An 18,912-nucleotide genomic window follows, 5' to 3' on the forward strand; every position below is an offset into this window, starting at 1 on the left:
AGTGTGCTGTCACTGGACTGAACTAGGGAATATGTAGCAGTCAAGGCAAACCATGGAATGGTCTGTAGGGCTTGGCTATGGATATCAGAATGTGTTTTTAGTGTGCTGGGAGTTTCCTGCTTATGAGTGGGTTGCACAAGATGAATTGTTTGTAAGGCAGAAAATTTAAAGAAATAATGATAATATTGTAGAATTAGAGAAAATGCCTATTCTTGTCTGCAGTATGTAATAAATATTTCATTTTGAAAAAGTGCAGATAACTATAGATATAAAACAGCATCATCAGCAACATTTAATATACAAATATTGCATATTTAAATAGTTTTACAGTTTGTAAGTTTAGGTGATTGTTCATGTGTTGGACTAAGAATTAGATTGTATTTTTGGAGTTCATTAATAAGTATGGGTTTTTGTACATTGCTTGTTTGTAAGTCAGGGACTCCCAGTACTATACATAACAGCCAGAGAGAGGATGTCGACAAATGAAGCCACTCTGTGTTTGCTCTTTGAGTTACCCTACTAATACAGGAAATGGCAAACAGACATGAAACAAAGAAAATAACATTTGATAAAGTGGATTTTCCTCTTCTGTTGAATCAGAATGGCACCACCAGTGGTAGAGGGCTGAATGGTTTCTGAATGGTTTGACCTCCATCAAGTGGCTGTTAGACACTGACTGTTCTCTGGCCATATTCACAATGTAACATCACTTGGTGGTTTGCCACTCAAATCCTACATTACCATTCAAGATAGTTATATCCTGAGTTTCTTATTTTGTGATACAATTGTTCTGCCTTTTTCTGTATTTTTATGGTTACATCTTTCCCTCTTGAGAGCACTTGGTGACAATGTTTATAATCAATTGTTTTTCCTGCTTTAAAGAGTTAATCCACATTATTATTTCTAGAGTTAGCAAATGATAGATGCATCATTCATACCAGATTACATATTTAACAAATGTTTCAAATGTTGCTTTTGGATCCTTGATCTCTTTTTAAGATATGGCGTCCATCAAAAATTTGAAGACTTTTGCCTTTGCTGGTTTGTTTTGAATGCAGAAAAAGGTGTACAGCATGGAGGTTCAAGACCGTCCTGTTATCCACTTTGGTTTTATAACTAGATGGTCACTTTAGGCTTTAAGGTGTACTGCTTTTTTTTGTACATTCATAAACAGTTATGCATAATTCAGGAGATAACAAAAGATGAAGAGGAAGTGGATTCCCTACCAAGTAAAGGAATGCAGTCAGAAAATGAAGAGACTGTGGTAGAGGGAGAACCTGTCACCCTTGTTGCCGATGATGTTAGCAAACAGCTTGCAGATTCTCCCTTTGAGGATTCAGAAAGGGACCTTCCTGTTGTTCCAGAACCTACCACTGAAGCAGCAGACATAATGCCAGGAGAAAGGGTAAAGAACAGCTAGGAATCTCATGCAGAGGCTTGTGTGTGTTTCATTAAGTGATTGCTGTCAAGGGTGTCAATGTCACATTGGGAGAAAGTGGTAATTTATAGTACTTTCGGTTTGATTTAAAAGAATGTTTAATGTTTAGAGGTTTTGTCTAATTTGATTGGGAACTTGCATGTTGGTGCCTTTGCATACAATATAGTGTATTTTTAGAAATGTAGGATTTTATATTGAACTTTAGAAATCAGCAGTGTGGCTTTGGAAGAGTGAACTTTGCATTTGTGACTGGATTTTTTCTTTAATGTTGAAGGCTCCAGCACAAACAGAAGTCTGCATCAGTGCTGTGCCTTGACCGAAATATAAAGAGGTTAATGAAAGGGAGAAAGAAGAGACAAAAAAAAAAGTATTTACGAATTTTAGAGGAAAGGGAAAACCTTTCTCTTTAATGTGCCTGGTCATAGTTATTGGGAAAGACATGAGAGGTTAGAGAGGCATGAATTTATGAGAGCACCAACATGGGCATTTATTTATGAAAGTACTGGCCTTCAGTCTCAAATGCCACCCATCGTACACACATGCCCATCAGAAACCACACTCCCTGGACTAATTCAAGTCACATTTTCCTGCTATGCTTAGGACATCGCCTTTCCCTACATTACTACAAACACTGGTTCGGCATATTGCGAGACCCTTCATGCCCACAATGCAACTACCTGAATGAAGATATGGAACAAATATTGTTGAATTGTTGTGCATTCTCCCCACATAGACACACACAACATCACTGCTTTATGATTTATAGTCCTGCTTGGTAGATGTGGCAGGGTTTCTAATTGCTTTGGGAGTTTCATAAAGGTGAATGGGCTCCTAGGGCAGGAAGTAAGTATAAAGGTAGAGGTATCAGAAATTAAGCGTGGTAAGGAATAAGTGGAACCAGGAATTAAATTTCTATATAGAGATGAAACTTTATGAATTTCACATAGAATTTATGTAAGAAGAAGGAAACGTTACAGTAGGCCGTAAGATCGAAATTAGTTTGAGAATGTGTATAAAAGAAACATATAGGCACTGGTTTGAAATGCTGATAATAGCAGATAAGGTAAGGTTGTATGATTTCTTTATAAGATATTGTGGAAGAATACTCGTAGCAGATTACAGAATTCTTCAATAAATGTTGCTTTTGGATCCTTGACTTTTTAAGGTATGGAGTCCTTCAGAAATTAGAAGATTTTGCCTTTGCTGGTTTGTCTTAGATGCAGAAAAAGATGAATATCATGGGATTCAAGATGGTCCTGTTGTTCACTTTGACTAGTTTAGTTTCATAACTAGATGGTCACTTTAGGCTTTAAGGTGTACTGCTTTTCTGTACATTCATAAACAGTTATACATAATTCAGGAGATAACAGAAGATGAAGAGGAAGTGGATTCCCTACCAAGTAAAGGAATGCAGTCAGAAAAAGAAGAGACTGTGGTAGAGGGAGAACCTGTCACCCTTGTTGCCGATGATGTTAGCAAACAGCTTGCAGATTCTCCCTTTGAGGATTCAGAAAGAAACCTTCTTGCTGTTCCGGAACTTCCCACTGAAGCAGAGGACAAAACGCCAGGAGAAAGGGTAAAGAATACTTGGGACTCTCATGCAGAGGCTTGAGTGTGTTTCAGTATCAGTCAGTTGCTGTCATAGGTGTCAGTGTCCTTTTGGGAGAAAGTGGTAATTTTTGGTACATTCAGTGTGATTTAAAAGAATGTTTAATGGTTAGAGGTTTTGTCCAGTTTGGTTGGGAATTTGCATGTTGGTGCCTTTATGTACAATACAGTGTGTTTTTAGAAATGAAGGATTTTGTATTGAACTCTGAAAGTCAGCAGTATGGTTTTGGAAAAGTGAAGTTTGTGCTTGTGACATGGGTTTTTTCTTTAATGTTGGAGGCTTCGGTCACAGACGAAAGTGCACATAAAGGCTGGGCCTTAATTGTAATATAAAGAGGTTACTGAAAGGAGAAAGGAGAGATGAGGAAAAATATTTATGAATTTTAGAGGAGGTGTTTTAGATATGCAGGTCATAGTTATTGGGAAAGATGTGAGAGGGTAGAGAGTTGGGTGTGTATTAATGAAGGCACTAGCATTCATTCTTACACATCACCCCATCAAACATAAAACCATCTGAAACCACACTCCCTAGACAAACGCAAGTCACATTTACCTGTCTAGACTGAAGACATCACCTATCTCTACATTACTACAAACACTGATTCAACATATCCCAGGTCCTTAAATGCCCACAGTGCAATCACCAGAATGGAGACATCGAACATATACTGTTGAATTGCCCTGTATTCTTCCCATATATACACAGACACACACACACCCAACATCACTGTGCTTTATGACCTGTAGTCCTGCTTGGTGGTTGTGGCAGGGTTTCTGAGTGCTATGAGAGTTTCATAAAGAATGAAGAGGTTCCTGGGGCAGGAAGTAAGTATAAAGGAAGATGTATAAGAAATTAAGGCAGTATGATAAGGAAGAAGTAGAACTAGTGATTATATTATTATATCGAGATGAAGCTTTAGATACGATACTGAGGATACTGGGCATCAGCAGAATATGTAACAGCCTGCGTTGCATCACCTTGTTGCATTTTTTCCTTTGTTCATATACACACAACACATCTTGCACAAATACACTTAGTTTTACTTTATGTGACACTAGGTTCATTGTTCAATACTAATTTTTAAATCATTACATCAACAAAGATAGATATTTCATACATTTGAGAATAGATTTCAAGACAAAACAGACTAAGCTTGGTCACTACCTACTAGTTTGAGATAAGCCAATGTTCGGTAAACACATGAACATATTTGGTGCCTGTTTTCTTGCATAAGTGCCTGTGTTTTTTGTGTTATAAAGACTATCCTTTTGTGTAGATCTTGGAAGTTAAGATTAGTATCAGTGGTTCAGATGCTGAAAAGTCCAGGAGTACCTCAGTTTTGGTGAAAAATTGAAAATGATTGAGCATAAGGATATCTCATACACGATTGTGGCCTCAGTAAGAGCACTCTGACATGCATCCCATTTTCTGACCAGGATGTGATTCAGGTGATTCCTAAATACACCCCAGTAGCTATTTGCTTCTGATTCAGAGTTGCCTTTGCTACTCTCTGAAAACCCCCAGCCTTTTGGGTGGGGAGATGACTTACAGATTGCCATGTCACCTTTAGACCAAGGTAAGTTTACATTACACGTATCAAGTGGGGAATTTCTTTTATCCTTAGGAAATATTTTGGGATGTAACAGAATTAACATTCCCAAAGAGTGCCTTTTCCCCACTTTAGATTGTTCGAACATGGCTTCACTGAAATTATTAAGGTGAATTAAATATTTTCTAGAGTTGTTTTACCAAGATGCAGACTCGTATAATTAACCCCCAAGCAGCACTGGGGGAGGGGTTACTGCACTGAAATGTATAAATAGCCATAGCCATGTAAACCAGATACATCACAGATACATAAAACTTTAGCATGATGCCTAGGTATTTCAATCTTGGCACATTGCAGCCATTGAAATACACCATGTACTCACTGTTCCATTGCATCATCCTTTAGTTTCATTTTCATCTGCTTTGCTTAGATAGAATGAGTCTTCATCTGATATCATGTCACTCATAATGGTCTCTTGATATATATGAATTTGAATTTTGGCTGTCATTGTCATCCGAATTGTGCAAAACGCATTTGTTTACATTACATAACAGGACTGTGGACAAAAGCCTGAGTTGGAGTACATGCTATGCTTTTCCACTGTGGATTTTTGTAGGTAACTGCACTTTTTGGATATTTCTGTAAGCTGGTGACATCAGTTTCATGTACATTCCTGTGATAGGGTGCCATTGGTTCTTTCAAATGCAGATGAAAAAATTCAGAATATATGAGGTGTAAGGTTAGGACTTTACCAGTCTTTCATATGCTTTGTGTGTTTCAGACTTAGAGTTAAAGAACTATGCCATAATAAAGCAAAGATATGATAAAACCAGCCAAGGGACTGGTTTATGTAAACATTTTTCCAGGTGTAACAAAGGATTCTAGAAGGAAAGGAATTATTCTAGTCCTTTCAGTTTTAAATGTGTAGTTTAAATTTTGAAGATTTAAGAAACTTAAGCAATGCTGTAGCTTCAAGGGTTTTTACCAGGTTAATTTAAGCTATATTTTTAAGAATAATGTAAATGAAAGTAACAGTTTTGACATATCTTGACTTTCTGATAATAGGAGAGTCGAAATGATTATATATGTAAGTTATGTGATTGGAACATTTCTAGTGCACATAACAGCTAGGGATGGGATGTGTGCAAATAAGGCCATAATTTATTTGTTCTTGATTATATCTCAGTAAAGTGGAAAGTGGCAGTTAGATATAGTAAATAATGTATTTTGTGGTACCGGAAGAGGCACTCATCTCTAGCCCAAAGGAAAGTATATGGGAAGTACTTGTGGAACTAAGAGTAATCATGTAATTGGGTAGTTGCCATTGCTTTTTATTATGTATGCAAACGGGTTTCTATGAGAGAACACATTTATAAGGTTGATCTCAGTGCCTTATGTATGCAGATGATGTTGGATAGATTGCAAGTACATTTTAACTAATTGTACAACAGTGGAATAAACTATTAGAGGTAATAGTATGAAATAAGAGCTATTTCTTACATGAACAAGGTTCTGTTCAGAGCGTATGAGCCTTAGAGGAAAGAGACCCTTGCTTGGCTTCTTCCACCGTTCCTTCTGTCGGAAACTAATGCTGCATAGGGGGATTTCCAGCCCCCTGCTTCAGTCCTTCATAGTTACTTGCGTTTTATGGCATGCAGGAATTCATGAGCTGTGTTCTTTCTCCCATATACTCATGGATTGGTAACAGATACGAAAGCTTAAAATTTCAGATAATTGAGTAGCATTGTGAATGCATACTCCACCGGTAAACCAGTAATTCATAAGGATAACCAAATTCTGTAAAAATGTGGGTTCAGTATACCTCTATGCTAAAAGATTAAAATATTTTCCAAAAGGTTAAGTTAGCTATTTATATGAAACTTTTGAAACTGATTGATATGAATGGAAGCAAGATGTTGGTAATGATCAGAAAATCTATGAGCGAAATGCAAGTAGCAGAAGACAGACATTGAGTTTGATATTAATCATAGCACCTTATAGAAAAATCAAGTGCAATGGTAGGTTTATTTAAGGTTATTGCATGATAGAGATTTACAGAGAATATTTCATCATATGTGTGATAAAGGAAGACCAATTAAAGGGCTGAGAACTGCCTGGAGAAGGCATATCAAACATGTTATAAAAGAATGGACTCAGCATAGAGGAAATGCAAGAATTATGAATAATTGAAGAAAATTGTGCATTGGCCATGAGCAGATGGACTTTTGGGTTCACCAGGTATAGGGTGATAAAGGTAAGAAAGAATGGGTTTAAGATATTCTGGGTCTGCAGTGAACTCTTGACATTGTTTATAATTGAAATACTTCTTTGAAAAATTTTAGTTTTCAAGGAAAACAAACAGTAGTTCAGAAGAAGGTAGGAAGTTGTGTTGTAGTATTTCAATGACTGATGAAAGAAATACTTATAGGCTTATAGCCAAAGCATCTAAGCAGCTCATAATTCCAGGATATGACACCATGTTCCACTTTACTGTGATACTTGAGTTTTGATGTATCTTGATTTGTGTTGCTTCTTATTTGTTTCAATTATGCAACTTCTAGCCATTTGTGTAGATTATACCATAAATTGTTAGTACTCTGGAATTTTAGTAGTTTAGCATGTTGCAGTAGTTGTGTTCCTTTTTAGTTCAAGTTGATCGCTTAAATTTCACAGATGAATAAGTTAACCAGTTTGCATAAGATTTTGCTTGCTTTATTCCATTAGACAGCAAAATAAAGCATAGTTTAGAATGTATTCTGTGGTATTGATGCCTTATTTTTGTATGAGCATTTTATCAGTAATTTTGACTGGTTATATGGTACAAATAGTGACAGTTTGATGTTCTTAACTGTTGTTATTCACAGGAAGGTAGTACAAGTTCCCTTGACCCTAGTGAACAGTTTGAGATGATTGCCTCTGGACACTCATTTGATAAAACTCCAGAAACTGAGGTGAGTTGCTTTTTATCATTCTTTTTTAAAGTAGTTGAAAACCCATGAGTTTGTATTTTGAGTTTAGTAACTCGATGTATACTTGTGAGTTTACCTTTACATATTCTTTCAAGATTACATCAAAGCTTTAATCTAGAAAGCTGATTTGGTGAACTGTCTTGCCTACTTGTGGATTGCCAGTATTCAGTCCCCAGACAAACACTCTTTCTTTCCATCTTGCATATAATACTTCTCAACATGCATTGCACACTGTTCTGCATTATAAATTTCCAATTTTCTTTTTAACATTAGATATTATTTGTGAAACAGCAATCAAACAAGCATGTCTGCAGCAGTGAGTAAGAATACTGCTGTTAGTTAGGCACAGCCAAATATTTTCCAGGGGTAGTTATACTGTTTCCTGTGGGGTGGGATGGTGCTGGGAATGGACGAAGGCAGGTATGAATATGTACATGTGTATATATGTTTATGTCTGTGTATGTGTATGTACATACATGTGTATATGTTGATATGTACTTGGAGATATATGTACATGTATGGGCATTTATGATATATATGTGTATATGAGTTTATGGGTTGTTGTTCGTCTGTTTTCTGGCACTACCTTACTGACACGGGTGGCAGTCAAGTATAATATAAATAAAATATATTCTTTTTTTATACACAATCGCCATCTCCCGCGTCAGTGAGGTAACTCAAGGAAACAGACGAGGAATGGCCCAACCCACCCACGTACACATGTATATACATAAACGCCCACACGGGCACATATGCATACATACACATTTCAACGTATACATACATATACATACACAGACATATTCACATATACATATTCATACTTGCTGCCTTCATCTATTCCCACCACCACCCCGCCACACATGAAATGGCACCCCTTTCCCCGTGCGTGTGTGAGGTAGCGCTAGGAAAAGACAACAAAGGCCACATTCATTCACACTCAGTCTCTAGCTGCACTGAAACCACAGTTCCCTTTCCACATCCAAGTCCCACAGAGCTTTCCATGGTTTACCCCAGACGCTTCACATTCCTTGGTTCAATCCATTGACAGCACATAGACCCCAGTTTATCACATTGTGGAGGGAATGAGGAGAAGTGGGAGACCAAATTGGAGGTGGAAAGATGGAGTGAAAAAGACTTTGAGTGATCGGGGCCTGAACATGCAGGAGGGTGAAAGGCGTGCAAGGAATAGAGTGAATTGAACAATGTGGTATACCGGGGTCAACATGCTGTCATTGGATTGAACCAGGGCATGTGAAGCGTCTGGGGTAAACCATGGAAAGTTCTGTGGGGCCTGGATGTGGAAAGGGAGCTGTGGTTTCAGTGCATTATGCATGACAGCTAGAGACTGAGCGTGAACGAATGTGGCCTTTGTTGTCTTTTCCTAGCACTACCTCGCGCACATGCGGGGGAAGGGGGTTTTCATTTCATGTGTGGCGGGGTGGCAATGGGAATGAATAAGGGCAGACAGTATGAATTATGTACATGTATATATATGTATATGTGTGTGTGTATATATTATTTTTTTTTTATTTCTATTTTGCTTTGTCGCTGTCTCCCACGTTAGCGAGGTAGCGCAAGGAAACAGACGAAAGAATGGCCCATCCACTCATATACACATATATATATATACATAAATGTCCATACACACATATACATGCATATGCATATCAACATAAACACATATACATATATATACATATCAGCATATACACATATTTACACATGTATATATTCATACTTGCTTGCCTCCATCCATTCCTGGCACTACCCTGTCCCACAGGAAACAGCATCGCTACCCCCCTGCTTTAGGGAGGTAGCACAAGGAAAAGAGACTCAAAGGCCACATTTGCTCACACTCAGTCTCTATTTTCATACACACCCGCCGTTTCCCACAGCAAGGCAGCGTTCAAAAGCAGATGACAGCCTTAGATACGTAACGAGTTAGAATTTTTCAAAGAAAGAAAGATGTTCAAATGTTCTCCTCACATATGCCAGTCACTTGATGCACTCACACATATGAAAGGTGTAATATTTCTTCCTATACAGTTTTAACTTTCTTTGCTTCTGACTTTGTGTCTGTATGAAGTAAGAGTTTGCATGAAGTGAGAAGTTGAGTTTTCACTATAAAGAATGAAGCAGATCCTTCAGGATCCTCTCCACACTTGCCACCTATCTCCTTCACCCAAAATATTACTACAAAAGGTTAAACAGATCTGAATATATTCATATCATTTACCTCTGACTGTTTGTTTGTGTATAGTATAAGAGTGCAGTCGGAAAACACACGTAGAAAGAAAAACCTCATCTCCATGTCTTCTTGTTTTATCATGCACTGTCAAATGAATTGTTCAGACCACCACCAGGCACTTACTTAGCAATAGATTTTATCTGTATTTTCTGTTACTTTTGAATATGATTCGTCACTTCATTTTTCTTTTTCACACTGTGATTGAATTGTTGGACCATGTTCATTGTTTGAGATTTGACTCTCAAGGGCAGTTCTTCTTCAGCATCATTTAATCTCCAAAATATCAAGCATGCACAGCTGTCCAAAAAATGGTAAGAACACAAATATGCTGTCACCAGATTCATAGTTTCACTCTTTTTCCCTTATGAAACTAACCCTTCAAGACACCGTTGGACTCTCTAATTTTCCCAAGCCAGTTTTCAAGCATCATATGTAAAGATAATTACATAGTTTAAAATGTATTTAAAATTTTTTTTTTGCAAATCACACCTTAGATTTTAAAGTCCCCTTGCATCATATCAGATACCACATCATATGAGCTAAAATCTAGTGATTCTTGAATGGAATCCTTAACAGCATCTAACAAAAATAGAACTCCCTCACCCCTGTTTTTACAAGTCTGATGACAGAATTTCTTTAAAGATACTTGAAAAGAGTAGGTGGCAACATTTTAGTGCACCTTGACTTTCTGGTTGGTAAGCGCTACACAGAATTTAATAAAAACCTAATTCCTACATGTTTAGTTGGATTAGTCCAGACAATTTAGATTTCAGCAGAGCTCCTGCAGTTACCTTTGCTGATATTTGTTGCAAAGGATTATCTTCAGGAACTTGTGTAGATGCACCCATGATAGTTTTCAACCTTTGTCTTTGGCAGCAGACAAACATAGTCAGCTATGATTTTGCTAAGTGGTATATCTATGGGTATATCCCCATTAACTGACATGTATGACATGATTTACATTGATTGACTACATCAGTTGTAATACTGGGCAAGGAAGTGTTCCAACACTCCAGAGTAAGTCTTCTTGACTTCTGAATGAACTGCAAGAGGCATTTCATGTGTTGACTTTATCACCCCTCCTAGATACGTGTGGCAGAACAGAGTGTAGTACAGTTTCCAATTCCTCATTGGCTTGTACAGTGAGTGTTCATCGCTAATGTGTTAGAGCTCCAGACTTTTATCAGTAACAGGTTATAAGCGCCTTAGCATTCTCCTCACTAACTCCTTAAACTGTGGATCCTCAGCCTGTTCTGCATATTGGGATGTTCAGCACCAGTACCAACAGTGACATGTAGATTAGACTCAGAGCACCAAACATCCTCAGAAGGGCACTCTGACTTCATCAAAGTGTCTGCAGAAACATGAGAACTCAAAGAAGTAATTGATTCTTACACCTCATTGAACATGGAGCCTAAACGAAAATCATCTTCCCCGAGTCATCAGAATCTTGGGAGAAAAGATTTATTTGGAAACCTCAAGCCTAAACCAAAGTCACCTTCTGAAACAATCTCTCGACACCAAAGTCCACAGCTGGAACATTATCACCAGAGGTAGGGAATCAATCAAGAACAGTTTTCCCTCGCAGCAAACTGACATGCTAATGCATGCATCAAAGCACAAGCAAGAAAGAAGTCTGACATTTCTCTCGGAAGCTGCAACACCGTCAAGTGGCACGTCTGTGACATAAGAAGATTTGGTATCACCCTTTCACTAATATCCTAAATATGATTAACTCCTGGAGCTAGCAGCATCGAATTGGCTCCCATAGACACTTATCCAGGCACAGAACCTGAGTTAAGGTACCATGATTGCAGAGGAACTTCCACAGATCCAGGAACTTGTTCCAACAAAACACCAGTGCACAGATAGAAGAACATACTCCAGCAAAAAGGACTTAGCAACACCAGTACCTTACATAATGGTAACATGGACTAATTCAACTTTCTCATCAAACTCGACAAAATCTTCAGGCAGAAAAGGCTGAAAACTAGCATAAGACACCTTATGTTTCTATTGATTAAAACCGGCAAACACTGATGAGAGCACAAACTCTATTTTATTTCAGCTAGTTTCTTGCAAACTGATTTTGTTACCATACAGTCTCTCCTAGTCATGCTTAACACTTGACAACACGTAACTTGCACAGTTCATTCTTCATAACTCGAAATCTGCCTGCAATGAGCACTATGTACTAACCTTGCAGTAGAGTAGGTAGGAGCATTAGATAAGAGTAGTCAGTAGGAACATTGGGTAGGAGCCTCTGCAAACATTGTGTTAGAGTTGCCTTCTATCGGTGGTCTGTGAAGGGTGAGGTACTAAAGGCTAAGAAGCGGCCCTGGAGTTTGCTAGTCATGGAAACTTTTTTGCTGTGGCCACTCCTTTGAGGGAGCTCCAGTTAGAACAGGCATCAGATGTATTGATAGAATAGATAGGTTTGTGACAGTGATAGCAAATCAAGGAAGGCATTGAGTTTGGGGGGAAACCTTCCATGTTTTACATTACATTTTTTGCATGGTAAGGTTAGAAAATTTACTACTACCAGATACTTTTGACTGAGATATACTGATCGTTAGAAATCTAATTATTTCTGGCATGATTTAGGCATAGGTTAGAAAACTAATTGCTCCCTGACTCTAAGGATGATTTAGGCTTAGGTCAGAAAATTTACAAATCCCACACTCTTGTGAATATTTAACATCAGAGTTTATATACAGGTTAAGTATCCCTTATCTGAAATGCCTGAGACCAGATGTTTTACAGATTTTGGAATATTTGTATATATATATATATCTATCCCTGGGGATAGGGGAGAAAGAATACTTCCCACGTATTCCCTACGTGTCGTAGAAGGCGACTAAAAGGGGAGGGAGCGGGGGGCTGGAAATCCTCCCCTCTCGTTTTTTTTTTAATTTTCCAAAAAAGGGAACAGAGAATTGGGCCAGGTGAGGGTATTCCCTCAAAGGCCCAGTCCTCTGTTCTTAACGCTACCTCGCTAATGCGGGAAATGGCAAATAGTTTGAAAAAAAAAAAAAATATATATATATATATCTTGGGGATGGGACCCAAGTCTGAACATAGAATCTATTTATGTTTCATAAACTCATTATACATATAGCCTAAAGGTAATCTATACAAGATTTTGATAATTTTTCACATGAAAGAAAATTTGTGTAACACATCCATCAGAAAGCTACGGTGTCACAACCTCAGCCACCCATGTGGACAGTTTTTGGTTGTTTGGCATCACCTTCATTCTTGACTCTGAATTTTTATGCTACTGATAAGCAATCATTTTCTAACACTTATTCACACATAAGTACGTAACAGTGAAAAAAGATATGAAATACCATTAGCACAATGTAGAAATGACGTGTTTAGATGTTGAATTTTCTACTTGTAACATCACGTCACTGCTCAAAACTTTTGGATTTTGGAGCATTTCGGATTTTTGGATGAGGGATGATCAACCTATATCTTGAAAATCTATTAGGAGTGCCAGTAGGCTTACAAAAATACCTTGGAATGTACCAAAATTGAAACAGATATGTATGAGAGCTATGCACAAATCGGAAGACCATTTAGTGTACTGTCAGGAGTAATAAGAAGCATTTGATATAACTTGTAACTGTGTATGGTTTAAGTCAGGAACCCAGGATTGATAACTGTGTAGTAGCACCAGAAAGAAATGGTATTAATCAAGCAAGACATTGTGAACATCACTCGGTATCCATGTCTTTTAGTAAATTCTTATTGTTTTTGCTTGAAGGTAGGTAACAGTTGAAGGAGCCAAGGGCTATGTGCCTAAACTAAAAAGATCGCATGGAAGTAAGAGGATGAACAGTTCTCCTGTACTTCCTTAGATTATGCTAAAAACATTTGAAACAATGTACGAAGATGGAAAGACTGTTCAGCTTACCGCCAATTAAAAAAAAATGCAAGTTTGACAACTATGCAGTGTACATGGCAATGGAGAATACTCAGGTAAGCAAGGTACGTGGAGGGTATTGTGTGTCAACCATGCCAAATAGCGAAATCTTGTCATAGTGTCTTGTTTGTAAGAAATGGTGCTCTTTCTATTACTTGATAGATTTTTATACATTTGCTACCTTTCTCTAATGGAATGACTAAATGGTTAAGATTATTGCTGTTTTCCCAGGAATATGTGGTATGTTCATCAGAATTTTATTCTGAGGGAAGGCCATACCCAATTACAATAGTTAGAGAGAGTAATTGTTTTCATCGAAGTCCCAAAATCTTTTAGGTAGCTGAACCAGAAGTTGAAGCAAGCATGCCTGTTGTCAGTCTTGAAGTAGAAGAGAAAGAAGAAAATAGCCATGGCATGATAACACAAGCACTGTTGGTGGGAGACTTGGAATCTGCTGTTGATTTATGCATCAAAGACAGGTTGTTTCCACATGCATTGACTCTAGCAGCTCATGCTGGACCAGAACTCTTTTCTAAGGTATGTAAGACATCATTTCAGAAATTATAGAACCTGCATGTTGTAGAAAGGCTAAAAAAGGAATATAGAAATTAGGGTCATGTTACATATTATTTTGTTGAAGTGCACGATATGATCTCTGATATGGAATGTTTAAGAATGGCTTATAGCTTCCTTTGACAAGTTTTGCATTTCCATATGAGTAAGTGAAACATAATTATTCTAAGTAAACTTACCCTGAAATTCGAAGCTGTAGCTGTATTCTAATGGAGCTTTTGATTAGAATGAGATATTTGGGATTATGTACAAGAAGATGAAAATTTTTATGCAAGTGAAGTTGTTGGACTATGTTTTCAAGACAGACATAATGAGCAAAATAATGTAATGTAAGAATGATTGTCATGAAATATGTATAACAGAACTTTTTTGCCTTGTACATTGGACTTTATAGGAAAGAAACAAGGGGATTTCAATATACAGCATGATGTCTAGTCATGGAAAAGCTTTCTTGTGAATAACTAATTTGTAATTAGTAGTACAAGCCCAGGACACCTTATGCTACTTCAAAATTGTGTTCCAGTTGGGTTCCTTAAGGGCAGGAAAGTCCTTGATGAGCCTTTGATTCTTTTCATGCAATGATGATACAACTTTGTTTAAGGTGCCTTCTTGCTCACAGTTTTACCAATTGTAGGTGGAACATGGAAAACCTCATTTACTGTGTCGTACCTTCCTGCTCTGATTGTACCTTCAGTCTTTTGTGGGGTTCATGCAGTGCTCAGGAAACCAGGACCACAGTTCGTGGATTGTGGTGATGTGTGTGTGTTTTACATGGAGAGAGTGTAGGGCAGTTGAGCTGTAAGTGCTCATTGTCTTCATTGTGGTTGTCTTACCATGGGCATTAGGGGTTTTGTGATATGTTGAAATTGTGCTTATAACCTTGAAGTGATTGGATGGTCTCCAGAACATAGATGGGAAACTTTTATGTGACTGGAGAGTGTAATTTCTGGCTTATATCTGGCAAGGTAGTTTTTAAGATTGGGTTTGGAAGGTAGTTGTGTGGCTGTAAGAGGAGTATGTATGGGAAAGCTGAAGAGGTTTTCTGAAATATTCCAGACATGTGGAGAGGACAAAGGAGGAAAGGTTGACAAAGAGGTTATGCATGTTGGAAGTGGTGAGAACAAGGGAGAAGGAAACCAAAGAGATGGAAGGATGGATCGAAAGAAGCTTTGTGCATATGGAGCCTGAGCATGAAGGAGGGTGTGATGCATGCAATGATGCTTGCAAGAGATAGAGTTAATTGTAGCTGTATTGTGTACTAGGGGCAATGTAGTGGGTTAAATTAGGGTATATGAAAGGGTCAAGGGTAACCACTGAAAGGTATATGGGGCCTGGTTATGGATTGAGGGCTCTGGTTTACGTGCACTATACATGATAAAATGGATATGAGTAAATGAGGCCATCTTGATGCTACCTTAGTAACTCGGGAAGCAAACAAGTAGGGAAAAAATGAAATAAACATTTGAGCTATTGTTTCATACTCATTCCCCATTTCCTGCATAGCATGGCAGTACAAGGAGCAAACTAAGAAAGGCCATACTTGCTTTCATCCAATCTCTAGCATCCATGTACAAGTGTTGAAACCAGAGCCCCCTGTCCACAGCCAAGCCCCATAGACCTTTCTGTGTATGTCCCAGACCATTTCACTAGCCTTGGCTTATCCCAGTGACAGCTCCTTTTGTACTACATTGCTCCAATTTTTCTGTCCAATGCAGTCTTTATACACTCCTTCATATTCAGGGCCAAATAACTTAAAGCACCTTTCACTCTGTCCTTCCATCTTGTCCTCATTCTCCCCCTCCTCCTTGTTCCATCCACCAGCCAGTTCATACACAACTATGCTTTGCCATAAATCTGAATTCTTTATTGCTCGGTTTGGTGCTCTTGAACTTTTTACACTTTCAGTGACCAAATGATCTTATACATTCAAATTGACAGACTCGTGATGCTGTACTGGATCAGGTGGATGGAAGTTTATCATCACTGGTGGGTGCAATTGTCCATGGTGATCTGACTTCCATCTCTACTGCCTGTAACCTTAGCAGGTGGAAAGAAGCATTAGTGGCAGCTCTCACGTATTCCAATGATGAGCAATTCCCATCCCTTGCAGGCAGGTTTTTATAGCTTTTATGTTGAATTTTGAGTGATATTTGAGTAAGAACATTTCTTTGAACTCTTTCTGTGTTTATGTATTTTATTTATTCATGTCTAGAGCTCATATGGTATTTATTTACAAGTAAAGTAGCAGGAAATTTAGTTTTGATATTGTAAAAACTTTCCATGTCTCTGTTTAACTGTAGAGAAACTGTATTATTTTTCAAATAAGGCGTACCGTGAGCAAAATCTCATCATGGGTATTAAAGTTGGTTCTCTCTCTCTCTCTCTCTCTCTCTCTCTCTCTCTCACACACACACACACACACACAGTAGGTATTAGAAAGCCATTGGCCTGGGAAGTACATCACTTGGAACTTGGGATTTTAGTGGTGTATATATACATGTATATGTCTGTCACCAGTACAACCTGCTTGGTTATTGAGAGTATATATCCATGATATTTAAGTGCCTGTGGTTAGATTTTGCCATGGCATCAGAGCTGGTATGTAACACTCACCATTTGATATGTATGTTGAAGAACAACAATTCACTTAACCATCTCTCCCCATCCCATCACTTGTCTTGCTTGTTGTAGCTTTTCTCCTAGCGTACTTATCTACTTAATGTTCATTTAGTGTTGTCTTCATCTGTGAGTCTAATCTTGTTTTCATTGTTCATATAACCATTCCATGTAAATTTCTTAGATCACCGGGTATCACATTAACTAATCTTATATCTCTGTCTTATTCCTTTTGGGTATGTTTCCAGGAATTATTCTTGACTGAATGATTCTGTATCATCCTTGTCTAGTTTCCTTCAAGATTAAAACATTTGCTCTTTAATCCTATCTCTTTTTTGTCTTTGGCATATACTTTCCAGCTGTGGGAGGAGAAAGCTAATGACAGTTGATTAAGTGGTTGAGTAAAATATTAACTGGGAATACATATCAGGGCAGGAACAATTACGTCATCAACTGATGACATCAGTTGATGCTTCTAGCAGTTTTAAGGTTTAAAGTAATTTAGCTTGGGTTTATCTGGAATTGTATGATACCAGATTTACTGTATTATTGGCTGTGATGTTCACTATAATTAATTAGTTAATCTTTTGTTATAGTTTAGATGCCATAGTCTGTTGATATTACTTTTTAAGACGAAGAGGAAATCTTTAAAAACTTAAGTAAACCCCAACCAATTGTTTTATGGACAAGAAACTTCAACTTCCAATTTGCAGAATGAGAAGAGAGAGAGACAGATCATGCATGCTAACTTAAAAGAAAAAATGAATCAACAAAGGAGAGGGAACAGCTAAGGAAAGTAATGAATGTATATGAAACATTATTCATGTAGAAGTTTATCATATGCTAGCAAGAGACTACTATGTTAGATACATGCTATTTACAATTATATGGAACTCTCCAATGGGCATGAAGTTAATGAAAGTAATATATCAGATCCTAATATTTTAGAGGTTACTACATCCTACTCATTACATAGAAACAGTTTGACAAGGAAAAGGTTACCGTAGGTTTTTACTACATCCTACTCATTACATAGAAACAGTTTGACAAGGAAAAGGTTACCGTAGGTTTAAGCAACCTAGAAAAACTGTATGATAAGGGAAGGGATACTGTAAGTTTAAGCAATGTAAATTTTTACTGTGACATAACAGACTGGTAGAGATTGGGAGAAAATGAATGATCAGATTTCAGAAATAAGTTGGGTTGATATCTCGAGATAAAGAAGTAAAGGTTAGTGCAGCGACGTCTTATGAGAAGCTTCAGTACCAACTGAAAAAAAGTGTAGTATGGGGAAATGAGTAAAAAGATACCTAGAGAAGGAAACCTGGATGAACAGAAGAGATTGGAAAAAGAAGAGAGAGCAACATTACGTAAAGAGAGAATGGAGGCTCTGAAAGTATAAATCAAGAATGCTGACATGGAGAGAAGCTTCAGTACCAATTGAAAGAAAGTTTAGTATGGGGAAATAAATAAGAAGATACCCAGAGAAAGAAAATTTTGGATTAACGGAAGATATTGGATAAAGAAAGAGGTCAGCTTTGCATAAAGAGAGGATGAAGGCACCTATATTATAAATCAAGAATGCTGACATGGAAATAATGAAATCATATATATATATATATATATATAAGAACAAAGAACAGATGAAGAGAATTTTCATGTAACTGTTTTTGATATAATAACAGCAAAAGACAAACCCAGCATTGGGAGCGAATGGATTTCCTGCCTTCAACAGTTTTGACATAATTTTTTTCAGTAGTTATAGAAGTAGATGAACCCAGAACAAGGACAAGATGGATTCCCAGTAATCTTACTGATAAAGATAAAAGAGATTTATAGCAAAACCATTAATGCTATTCAGGTACACAAAATGGCCTATGTATGATAGGTTCACCGAGGAGGATCAAGGCTTTGGCTGATACACCATAGACTTGTGAGTTTTACATCAGCATATCAGTAAAGTCTTTGACAGAGTGATA

The 18,912-nt window shown here is 37.6% G+C and overlaps 1 protein-coding gene across 12 annotated transcripts in view; it reads left to right on the top strand.

The window, feature by feature from the left end:
* LOC139757561 (protein transport protein Sec31A-like) overlaps positions 1-18,912 on the top strand; it is an 88,887-nt gene that overhangs the window by 29,064 nt on the left and 40,911 nt on the right. For 6 of the 12 annotated variants that reach the window (XM_071678152.1, XM_071678155.1, XM_071678154.1 and 3 more), the window contains 5 exons: positions 1,190-1,405; positions 2,799-3,014; positions 7,461-7,547; positions 14,081-14,281; positions 16,256-16,431. In XM_071678152.1, the coding sequence (XP_071534253.1) occupies positions 1,190-1,405; positions 2,799-3,014; positions 7,461-7,547; positions 14,081-14,281; positions 16,256-16,431 (896 nt within the window). The remainder of the gene's footprint in view (positions 1-1,189; positions 1,406-2,798; positions 3,015-7,460; positions 7,548-14,080; positions 14,282-16,255; positions 16,432-18,912) is intronic. The other 6 variants (XM_071678160.1, XM_071678159.1, XM_071678161.1 and 3 more) reach the window with 3 other exon arrangements.

Source organism: Panulirus ornatus, chromosome 27 (assembly GCF_036320965.1).
Source record: "Panulirus ornatus isolate Po-2019 chromosome 27, ASM3632096v1, whole genome shotgun sequence".
Lineage (NCBI taxonomy): Eukaryota > Metazoa > Arthropoda > Malacostraca > Decapoda > Palinuridae > Panulirus > Panulirus ornatus.